Raw genomic sequence first — 12,180 nt, 5'->3', positions numbered from 1 at the left:
TCAGTATTTTTTGCTAGGAGTACGTAGACTCCTACAGTAGCATCTCACTCGCTGTCACGGGATCGGGAGCTCACGGTTCTGGTCGAAGACCTTTCATCGGAACTGGAAGATGTTTGAGAGGTAAACAGCTTTTACTCAAGTACTGTACAAAGCCAGGGGAAAAATGGGGGGCTAGGGAAAGAACAAAAGGGAGAGGTCTGTGGTCGGGTGGAGGGCAGGAGTGATTAAATGGCTAAAGTGTGGATAGTACAAAGCAAAAGGAGGTGATAATGAGACAAGTATAGGAACAAAGTATGGGTCGTGAGGAGGTGTTAATGGCAATAGCAGAGGGGGAGGGAGGCATGGGAAAACCTGGCAAAGTGGAGTAGGCTCCCCTGGCCTGGATTTTGCCAGATTTTCCAGGCCCCCCACCGCCGCCCCCCCCCCCTGTTATTTCACTGTAACCACAGTTACACCTCTTCTGAACCCATCTTTTGTTTCTTTACTTGTTTTGATTCTCTCTCCACAGACGTTGCCTGACCTGCCGAGTGTTTCCAGCATTCTGTCTTTATTTCAGATTGGCAGCATCCGCAGTATTTTGCTTTGGTCACTGGAGATCTGCTAGTTTTTTAAATGCTTGTGTTGAAACTTTCACATTCCAGGTCAGTGACACGGCAGTAAAGTGGCTGCATGGTTTTCAAAACCGAGGACCAGCGTCCGGTGTGTTGTGTTGTGATTCTCGGTTAGTCCGGTGTGTTGTGTTGTGGTTCTCGGTTTGTCCGGTGTGTTGAGTGTTGTGGTTCTCGGTTTGCTTGATCCGTGTATCTTAATGTTGTGTCCTTCAATAATCAGACAAAAGACTGCAGGGAACGATCAACAGGTGTTTACTGACTGAGGGTTACTCTAGAACTAACTATACAGATCACTACTCAGGGTTTATATACAGGTGTGGTCACTGCCGGTACTACAGTATACAGGAGCTGTAAAAAGTAGTTCTCCCCTTAAAGGTACATACATTACATTCTCCCCGTGTTTGCGTGGGTTTCCTCCGGGTGCTCCGGTTTCCTCCCACAGTCCAAAGATGTGCGGGTTAGGTTGATTGGCTATGATAAATTGACCCTTAGTGTTAGGGGGATTAAATACGTGGGGTTACGGGGATAGGGTGGGATATGTGTTGGTGTAGGGGTTACGGGGATCGGGTGGGATATGTGTCGGTGCAGGCTCGATGGGCCGAAATGGCCTCTATCTGCACTGTGGGGTTTCTGTGATTTCTGTGATTTCTGTGATTACAATTCCTTCCCTTTTAGATTAACAGTACCATAACACTCATTTAACAATGAAATATCAAACTAATTACAATTAACACTTTTAACATGCAACATTAGCTGAAAATAGTCTATTTATATATTCAGTCTTTGGGGAGGCTTCCTGATCCTTTCTGGATAGCGCCTTTCCCGAGTGTCTTGCTCTTGGTGCGGAGGCGATTCTGGCCCCCTGTCGTCGGTTGGTTCATCAGCTTCCGATGCTACTGTTTCTGAGGTAGATGCGACTTGTACGTCGGGTTCCTCACCAGGTTCGTATGGCCGAGACATGGGGTTGACTCGTTCCGATGACTCTAGGATCTGGTCAGCATGGCGTCTCACAATGTTCTCCCCAACATCCACTGTGTACATTAGTGGCCCCTGCCGTGTGCATATCGTTCCTGGTTGCCATTTCTCTGTTCGGTAGTCGCGGGCCAAGACTGGTTGCCCTACATTGAAGCTCCTTGTCGGCTTCTCATGGATGTGCTGGAATTGCTTACTCTCAACATCTCTTCGTACATTTGGTCTGAGCAAATCCAGACGAGATCTCAACCTTCGGTTAAAGAACATCATGGCCAGGGCCTGGTTGGTGACTGCATGTGTCACATTTCTGTAGGCTAACAAGGAAATTGTCCACCTTATGCTGCAGTGGAATGTCGTCATCGCACATGGCCTTTACTGCTTTTTCAAAGGTTTGTACGAACTTCTCAGCCAATCCATTTGTGGCTGGATGATACGGGGCGGATGTGTAATGCCTTACCCCATTCCTTTTCATAAATCTTCGAAACTCTTTGGACACAAACTGTGGTCCGTTATCAGAGCAAATCTGCTCTGGCAAGCCGTTCCTGGCAAAAATGGTCTGTAGGACTGCAATAGTTTTCTCCGTGGTGGTGGAGGACATTTTGATCACCTCAGGCCATTTCGAGTGCGCAACCATGGCTATTAAAAACATTGAGTCCATGAATGGACCAGCAAAATCAATATGCACCCGTTGTCATGGAGATGAGGGCCACTCCCATGGGTGTAGAGGGGCATGTGGTGGTGCATTTTGGACCTTCTGGCATCCTGAGCAGCTCTTTGTCAGGTCCTCGATTTGCTGATCGATCCCCGGCCACCACACATAAGCCCTAGCAAGGCTTTTCATTTTCACCCCTCCCAGATGACCTTCGTGAAGCTCATTGAGCACTCTCTCCCCTAACTTAGGTGGAATTACCACTCGGGATCCACACATCAAGGTCCCCTGGCATACTGACAGCTGTTCTCTTCTGGATGAGAATGCTGGCAACAGTGAGTCGCCATGTGCTGGCCATCCCTTCACCGTCAAATCATATATCCGAGACAGCGTCGGGTCATCTCGGGTCTCCTCTATACCAGCGTTCGTTACTGGCAAGCATTCAATTATAGTCGAATGAAATATTTCGACAGGATCCACTGCTGGTGCTTCCTCCGCAGTAGGCAGTGGCAGGCGTGATAGCCCATCAGCGTTTCCATGCTGTTTCGTGCCCTTATACTCGATTTCATATTGGTGCGCCCCTAGAAAAAGGGACCATCTTTGTAGCCGTTGTGCAGTCATCACCGGAACGCCCTTCTTTGGATTAAAGATGGAGACAAGTGGTTGGTGGTCAGTCAGCAAGTTGAACTTCTGCCCGTGCAGATAGTGATTGAACTTTTTCACTCCCTACACTAGGCTGAGGGCCTCCCTGTCAATCTGGGCGTAGTTACGCTCAGCTGAGGTTAGTGACCGAGACGCAAAGGCTACTGGCCTCTCCGAGCCGTCCGGGAATTTGTGCGACAGCACCGCTCCAATGCCATAGGGTGATGCATCACACGCCAACCGAATTTGTAGTGCTGGGTTGAAATGAGCCAACATCTCTTTTGATGTGATCAATGCTTTGCTCTTCTGGAAAGCTCGTTTACATTCGTCACTCCACTTCCATGGTACCCCCGTTTGCAGTAGGGTGTTCAGTGGGTGTAGTACGGTAGACAAATTCGGCAAGAACTTATGGTAGTAGTTCACCAGCTCGAGGAACGACCTCAGTTGTGACACATTTTCCGGTGCTGGAGCCTTGACTACTGCCTCAATCTTTTCAGGGGACTTATGTAACCCCTCTTTATCAATAACGTTGGCCACAATACGAGATCTGCTTCTGGAAAAACTTGCATTTCTGGCGATTAGCTCGGAGCCCATATTCCTTCAATCTAGTGAGCACCTGCTCCAGGTTAACGAGGTGATCACTGTCATTTTCGCCCATGACCAGGATGTCATCCAAATAACACTGGGTCCCTGGAATCCCTTGCAGGACTTGTTCCATTGCCCTTTGCCAAATAGCCGGAGCTGATGCTACCCCGAACACCAGCCGGTTGTATTGGTAGAGACCTTTATCAGTGTTGATCGTGATGTACTGTTTCGAGGCTTCTTCTACCTCCATTTGCAGGTATGCCTGGGCCAGATCAATCTTAGTGAGGCGTTTCCCTCCAGATAGCGAGGCGAAAATATCTTCAATCCGCGGAAGCGGATATTGTACAGTGTGAAGGACTGGGTTCACTGTCACCTTAAAGTCCCCACAGATGCGAACCTTCTTTGGTTTCCCAGGCATATTACTCAACAACCTCTTCATTACAGGAACGATGGGTGTAGCCCACTCGCTCCAGTCCACTTTGGACAGTACTCCTGAACGTTCCAAACCTTCCAGCTCTGCTTCGACGGCTGGGCGGATCGCATAAGGTACCGGTCTGGCCTTAAAAAAAAAAAAACTTTGGGCTTGCATTTTCCTCTATTTTGATCGTCGCTGTTATGCCTTTTAGTGTACCGAGTCCCTGCTGGAACACTTCTTGTGCGTCAGTTAGCATTTTTGACAGTCGTCCAGGTGTGACGTCGTCATCCTTTTTGGCATCTACAGTCAGTGCTTGTATGGAATGCCAATGTAGCTGTATTTTCTGGATCCATTCATGTCCTAGTAGTGGTGGTCCTCCATCTGGCACGACATAAAGGTCCATTTTTGGTGTTTCCTTGCCGTTATATATAACATTCACCCTTATTTTTCCTTTGGGATAGACTTTTTGCCCCGTGTACGTCTTCAAGACAATCTTTGTATCTCTCAAGTGTATATGTGAGAATAGCCGCTTGTAGTCCCTTCGGTTTATAACTGTTAGGGTTGATCCTGTGTCCAATTCCATTTTCACTTGGACTCCTGCTATTTTGAGCGTGACCCAGATAGTTTGGTGATCCTCCGTTTTGATCACATTATGTCGTTTCAGACAACCCAGCTCCTTGCTTCCGGAGTCTGTATCACTTTTCTGTTCGTCTGAACTACTGTCCGTCACCTTATGTACCTTCTTGTACTTCTCCTGTGGAGATTTCTTGCTGCTGGTTTTCTTTCCTGACCTGCAGACTCTTGCTATGTGTCCCACTTTTCCACACTGTCTGCACACTTTGTCCTTGAACCAGCAATCATTATGGTCATGTGTTGTTCTGCCGCAGCGATAGCACTTCACTGTTCCGTATGACATTTCATTTGTGCCATATTCTTGCGGTCTCCGTTGTATCTCTGCAGCGCCCCGTGCGGCTGCTTCGTGTGATACTGCAATGCTGAAAGCCTTGTCCAGCGTAAGATCCTTTTCTGATAGAAGCCGTTTCTGGGTTCCTTCACTTTGAAGCCTACACACAAACTTGTCCCTTAAAGTATCTGCTAGTCCCGTTCCAAACTGGCAGTGTTTCGATAGCTTGCGCAGTTCCGTTAAATACTCAGCATTACTTTCATCTTTATGCTGGTTCCTTTTGTGAAACTTAAATCTTTCTGCTATCAGCAGCGGTGTGGGGTTTAAGTGGTCCTGTAGGATTGACACTATGTTTTCAAAATCCTTTTCTACTGGCTTCTCTGGGGTTACTAGGTTTCGTAGTAAGCCATACGTTTTTGCACCCATTGAATTCAACAATACCAGCGCTTTCTTGTCATCTGGCACTTCATTCGCCTTGTAGTATACTTCTATGCGTTCGACATATGTCGTCCAATCTTCGACTTCATTGTCGAACGCCGTGATACTGCCACTCTTCGGCATTTTTGGGTGTGGTTAGACTGGCTTAAAATGGCATCTCCCGCGCTTTCCTTTCTTCCCCACTGCGGCTTAAAATGGCGTCTCCCGCGCTTTCCTTTCTTCCCCGCTGCGGCTTAAAATGGCGTCTCCCGCGCTGCTGCCAACGCCGCTCTCGGCGGTCCTCGTGGCAAATGGCGATGCCCTGTAGGTTTCGTGCGCTGCTGCCAATGCCGCTCTCTGCGGTCCTTGTGGCAATGGCAGCGCCTCGCGTTTTCCTGCGCGCCTCTCCCCCGTTAACGCTTCTCGGCCCTTGAACACCGGCTGCGCTCTGCTCTCTCTCGTCTCTCTCCCCATTGACGCCGCTCGGCCCTGAACACCGGCTGCGCCCTGTGTGCTCTGCCCTCTCTCTCTCCCCCGTCGACACTGCTCGGCCTTTTTCTGTGCCGCTCGGTCGGGCTCTAGCCGCCGCTGTCTGGGAAGGGCCTGCGCAGTACCTGTTGCCAGCCTGTTTCGCTGGACCACCGTGACTGGAAAGCCAAGCCTGGCCCTCGACAGCCTCTCCTGCGATGCTCAAATCTCCGCTGGATGACTGGGCGGTTGCCCGTGGTCGACGCCCGTGCTTCTGGACTCAACCTCCTTCCACTGTTCTCCAGGAGCGAATCCCTGGGAGGCGATGCAGAGTTGCAGGTAGGTTCGAATCTGCATCGTCGCCAATGTTAGGTCCATGTATCTTAATGTTGTGTCCTTCAATAATCAGACAAAAGACTGCAGGGAACAATCAGCAGGTGTTTACTGAATGAGGGTTACTCTAGAACTAACTGTACAGATCACTACTCAGGGTTTATATACAGGTGTGGTCACTGCCGGTACTACAGTATACAGGAGCTGTAAAAAGTAGTTTTCCCCTTAAAGGTACATACATTACACGGTTAGTCCGGTGTGTTGTGTTGTGGTTCTTGGTTAGTCCGGTGTGTTGGGTTTGGTTGTGGTTCTTGGTTGGGTTGCACAGACAGCAGTGGCTAACTCTACAGAACATTTCACCCTGGGGCAAAAGTGAACAGGTCTAGCCTGTCATGGCCCTGCTCATGTTCGCAACTGTCAGCTTGACTGGCTGCTTCCGCAGAGCGATCTGTTGCCCCTATCAGCTTTCCAACTGAATCACATCATATGAGTAGGTCTTGGGTGGTCGAAGTTGAAATATAAAAATGTAAGCATGAAGTAGAATAGAAACGGCTGTTCCCTGGGCAGTACCAGTTAGATACCAGCTCAGATGCAACAGAGTTGTCGGCTTGGCTCAGCTGGTAGAGCTCTCTGAGTCAGGAGATTGTGGGTTCAAGTCCCACTCTGGATTTGAGCACGTAATCTCGACTGGCACGTCAGTGCTGAACTTGAGGGAGTGCTGCATTGTCACAAGTCCTTTTTTTTGTGGAGTTGTTACACTGAAGCCCCAGCCTGCCTGGATGAAAAAGAGTAGGCAGTTCTCCCAGTGTCTTGGTCTACATTCTTCTCTCGACACCGCCAAAAAAAACCCCACAGGATCTAGTTCTTTGATCATTTGCCGTTTCTGGGACCTTGCTGTGCACAAGCTGGCTGCGACAGACTGAGAATAATACTGCAGTGGTGCAGTTTTGCCACGAGAGGCACTTTATATAAATGCCAGCACTGCCCCTAGTGACACTAAACTCACATTGTGACATTTCAGCCTGCTCTGCAGGTCCAACATCATTTTCGCTCCCTTTCCCTCCTCCTGAGCTCGTTCTTCAAAATAGGCAAATCTCAGATGTTCGAACCTTCCTGACAAAATTCTTGGCAAAAGTAGGTATGCGCTGAACGGGATCATCGAGACAGTTCATTCACCATCGGTACCTGGGCAAAAACCTAAAACAGGAACGGTATATCAAGATCTCTGAGATGCTCAATCCAATGCACACAATAGAGAAAGCCTTCTGATTCAGAGTTCATTGAGATACCTCCTTCAAAAAAGTCAAAAAGATGTGGAGTTAGAATCATAGGCCTAGAAATTGGGTTGGGGCGCCAAAGTGGCGCAAAAGTCGCCTGAGCGCAGGATTTAGCGCAGCGATCGGAGTGATACCGATTGCCAGAAATTCAGTTTCAGTGCCCCTCGAGGGACACGGGGCGAGGCTCGAGGTGCTCCGCGTCCCTCTTAGGGCGCTGAAACTGATTATCACAGCGCAACGTGCCGCAGCGCCACATGCTGCGGCATGGCACGCTGCGGTACTGCAGGCCTTCCTCCCACTGTTAAGGGGGAGGTGGCTGCAACAGCGCGATCCCCGCTCGCGAGTGCCGGCAAATGAGCCCGGCACCAAGGAGAAGTGCCGGGCTCTCGGGAAACAGCCAGCAATGCCGCCGGGGGGGGGGGGTGGTGTTAGGAGGCCAGGGACGGAGGTGCTGGCAGGCAGCCGCCGAAAAAGCGGCCGCCCCGCACCTCCACCTTAACTTGCGCTGCTGCCAGCACAGTAAGGCCCCGTGAACCGGGCGCGGGTAGCGAGCGGCGCAACTGCGGCATTCGCTACTAAATATCGCGAACGGGGCACGAATGGGGCGCTGTGCACACCAATGACGTCATTGGTGGCGGTGCAGCGCAAATGCCTAACTCCACCATTAGCGCCCCTACTGAATATCGCCGGAGACGCAGCCAGTGGCGCTACAGCCACTGACTGCCTCTTTAGACGCTAACAGGTGGCGCTACTCACCCAATTTCTCCCCCATAGAATCTTACAGCAGAGAAGGAGGCCATTCGGCCTGACGTACCTGTGCCAGCCCAAAAAGAGCCATCCAAATAGTTAGTCCCACTCTCCTCCTTCCCCATACCCCGGCCAGTGTATCCTTTTTAAATATAAACTCAATTCGCTCTGTGTTGAGTTTGTGAAACAGAAATGGTGTTTTGGTGTGTCAGCAAAATCTGGTATAAGACTGCAGCTGAAATGCAAGGAGGGGAAACAGGGTAGAAATTCTTAACTATCTCTGACCTGAGATTGTTGAAGTTGTCACTGGACACAAAGTTGAAGAAGTGTTCGTCCATGGTACTCTAATCCCTCATTCAGATAAGCACTTAAACAGAGTAAGGATGTTGAAAACAGGAATATATATGTATATACACCAGCATAACGGTAGTCATTTGTTTGAGGAGGGCTGTACTCCATAGATAAAGTGAAGATCTTGAGTACAGATACAGCATTTACAGTTCTTTAATGGACATACAGTTTTTAGCCAGCTCATTGTACTGTGGGAATGCCACTTAGAGTCATAGAGTTATACAGCACAGAAAGAGGCCCTTCGGCCCATCGTGTCCACACCGGCCATCAAGCCCTGTCTATTCTAATCCCATTTTCCAGCACTTGGTTCATAGCCTTGTATGCTATGGCATTTCAAGAGCTCATCTAAATGCTTCTTGAATGTTGTGAGGGTTCCTGCCTCTCCCACCCTTTCAGGCAGTGAGTTCCAGATTCCAACCACCCTCTGGGTGAAAAAGTTTTCCCTCAAATCCCCTCTAAACCTCCTGTCCCTTACCTTGAAACTATGCCCCCTGGTTATTGACCCCTCTACTAAAGGGAAAAGTTCCTTTCTACCGACCCTATCTATGCCCCTCATAATTTTGTACACCTCAATCAGGTCCCCCCTCAGCCTTCTCTGCTCTAAGGAAAACAACCCCAGCCTGTCCAGTCTCTCTTCATAGCTAAAGCGCTCCAGCCCAGGTAACATCCTGGTGAATCTCTTCTGCACCCTCTCCAATGCAATCACATCCCTCCTATAGTGTGGCAACCAGAACTGCACACAGTACTCCAGCTGTGGCCTAACTACCGTTTTGTACAGCTCCATCATAACCTCCCTGCTCTTATATTCTATGCCTCGGCTAATGAAGGCAAGTATCCCATATGCCTTTTTAACCACCTTATCTACCTGTCCTGCTGCCTTCAGGGATCTATGTACATGCACACCAAGGTCCCTCTGACCTTCTGTCCTTCCTAGGATCCTACCATTCATTGTGTATTCCCTTGCCTTGTTAATCCTCCCAAAATGCATCACCTCACACTTTTCAGGGTTAAATTCCATTTGCCACTGTTCTAACCATCCGGTCTATATCGTCCTGTAGTCTGAGGCTTCCCTCCTTGCTATTTACCACACCACCAATTTTCGTGTCATCTGCGAACTTACTGATCATACCTTCTACATTCATATCTAAATCATTAATGTACACTACAAACAGCAAAGGACCCAACACCGATGCCTGCGGTACACCACTGGACACAGGCTTCCAGTCACAAAATCAACCTTCGACCATCACCCTCTGCCTACTGCCACTAAGCCAATTTGGATCCAATGTGCCAAATTGCCCTGGATCCCATGGGCGCTTACCTTCTTGACCAGTCTCCCATGTGGGACTTTGTCAAGAGCTTTACTGAAGTCCATGTAGACTACATCAACTACATTACCCTCATCCACACACCTAGTCACCCTCTCAAAAAAATTCAGTCAAATTGTTCAGACATGATCTCCCCCTGACAAAGCCATGCTGACTATCCCTGATTAATCTCTGCCTCTCCAAGTGGAGACTAATTCTGTCCCTCAGAATTTTTCCAATAATTTCCCTACCACTGATGCTAGGTTCACTGGCCTGTAATTCCCTGGTTTATCCCTACTACCCTTCTTGAATAATGGTACTACAGGAGACTTTGGTTTACCCGGAGGTTGTATGTCCGGAAACCTTGATCTACCGGAAGAAATCAGGAGCCGTTCTGTTAGGTTGTTTTTCTTCTCTTGGCTTTCTTTCCCAACAGTCAGGCTTTGGAAAGTCTCTCTGAAGCTGTTGCTAAGCTACAGAGACACTTCCAAGGTACGGGCTGACTGTTTGAAGCTGTTGCTAAGCAACAGTGTTTGTTGTCAGATACGGAGATGAAAACCTCCGTATGCTTCAACATTAACTTTGTATGTCCGGCAGTTTTGATAGATCGGCAACAGCTCGGTCCCGTCGGTGCCGGATATAACAAAGTTTCCTGTATGTTAGTTGTTCTCCAGTCCTCTGGCACCTCCCCTGTGGCCAGAGAGGATCTGAAAATTTGTGTCAGAGCCCCTGCAATCTCCTCCCTTGCCTCACACAGCAGCCTGGGATACATCCCGTCAGGGCCTGCAGATTTATCCACTTTTAAGCCTGCTGAAACCGCCACTTTCTGTAGTTGTATGAAGTTCTGTTGTGACAGGCATTTTGAAGTTGGTTTCTGATTAAATAAATGCATCATTTATTTTCATTATAAAATGTGCAATGGCATCACATGACTATATTGGAAAAAAATGTGATTGCTGTATTTTACCAGACTATTTGACTGTCTTGTAAACCTGAGTTTACAACAACCTTGTAAAGCTCGGCTGCCCGTGCCCTAACACACACCAAGTCCCGTTCACCCATCACCCCTGTACTCACTGACCTACATTGGCTCTCGGTTAAGCAACACCTCGATTTTAAAATTCCCATCCTTGTTTTCCAATCCCTCGAATGGTCTTGCCCCTTCCTATCTCTGTAATCTCCTCCAGCCCCACAACCCCCCCCCCCGAGATATTTCCCAATAGGGAATGCAGAAGAAACTTCTTTACCCAGAGAGTGGTGAGAATGTGGAACTCGCTACCACAGGGAGTGGTTGAAGCGAATAGTATAGATGTATTTAAGGGGAGGCTAGACAAGCATAAGAGGGAGAAGGGAATAGAGGGTTATGCTGATAGATTTAGATGAGGAAGGATGGGAGGAGGCTCGAGTGGGGCATGGACTGGTTGGGCCGAATGGCCTGTTTCTGTGCCGTATATCCGATGTAACCCAATGTAGTTTGTTCAACTTACTGGACAAAGAAAGAAAGAACTTTCATTTATAAGAGAGCTTTTCACAACCTCAGGTCATCCCAAAGTGTTATACGGCTAATTAAGTACTTTTGAATAGTAGTCACTGTCATTGCAGTTGTAATGTAGGAAACGTGGCAGTCAATTTGCACACAGCAAGCTCCCACAAACAGTAATGTGATAATGACCAGATCATCTGTTTCAGTGATGTTGGATGAGCACGGAGCACGGTGGCATAGTGGTTAGCACTGTTGCCTCACAGCGCCAGGGGCCCGGGTTCGAATCTGGCCTCAGGTGACTGTCTGTGTGGAGTTTGCACATTCTCCCCGTGTTTGCGTGGGTTTCCTCCGGGTGCTCCGGTTTCCTCCCACAGTCCAAAGATGTGCGGGTTAGGTTGATTGGCTATGATAAATTGACCCTTAGTGTTAGGGGGATTAAATACGTGGGGCTACTGGGATATGTGTTGGTGTAGGGGTTACGGGGATCGGGTGGGATATGTGTCGGTGCAGGCTCGATGGGCCGAAATGCCCTCTGTCTGCACTGTGGGGTTTCTGTGATTTCTGTGAGGGATAAATAGTACCACAGGATCCACCTGAGAGAGCAGACGGGGCCTCGGTTTAACGTCTCATCTGAAAGACGGCACCTCCGACAGTGCTGCACTGGAGGGTTGAGCCTAGATTTTTTTTTTTTGCTCAAGTCTCTGGGTGTGGGACGTGAACCAGCAACCTGTGGACTCAGAGGCAAGGATGCTGAGCCACGGCTGACAACACAACAAGGCTGTATGTGTGCGTATCAAGGCAGCAGGACTGCAGCATGTGGTCGCTGTGTGCGGAAGAGCAGGTTTTTTTTTCAATGTGTTCCAGCGTTTGGTCTTGTGCTGACTCGGTCTGTTCTCCACTGTATCGCTGCAGGTTAACCCACGACATAAGTTTGGAGGAGTTCGAAGATGAAGACTTGTCGGAAATAACAGACGAATGTGGAATAAGCCTGCACTGTAAGGATGGCCTGGCTACAAGGG

The 12,180-nt window shown here is 48.9% G+C and overlaps 1 protein-coding gene across 5 annotated transcripts in view; it reads left to right on the top strand.

The window, feature by feature from the left end:
- mapk8ip1b (mitogen-activated protein kinase 8 interacting protein 1b) overlaps window positions 1-12,180 on the top strand; it is a 267,584-nt gene that overhangs the window by 96,858 nt on the left and 158,546 nt on the right. For 3 of the 5 annotated variants that reach the window (XM_086008309.1, XM_086008305.1, XM_086008306.1), the window contains exon 2: window positions 12,074-12,179. The exons of the other annotated variants lie outside the window; for them this stretch is intronic. Coding sequence is in view for 2 of the 3 variants with exons in the window: in XM_086008305.1 (XP_085864431.1) it covers window positions 12,074-12,179 (106 nt within the window). In the remaining variant the exon portion in view is untranslated. The remainder of the gene's footprint in view (window positions 1-12,073; window position 12,180) is intronic. 5 annotated transcript variants of the gene reach the window in all.

The sequence above is a fragment of the Somniosus microcephalus genome, chromosome 15 (assembly GCF_052327205.1).
Source record: "Somniosus microcephalus isolate GS21.2 chromosome 15, FLI_Smic_1.0, whole genome shotgun sequence".
Taxonomy (NCBI): domain Eukaryota; kingdom Metazoa; phylum Chordata; class Chondrichthyes; order Squaliformes; family Somniosidae; genus Somniosus; species Somniosus microcephalus.
The sequence above is the reverse complement of the archived record's forward strand: the minus strand, read 5'-3'. Positions and strand labels throughout refer to the sequence as shown.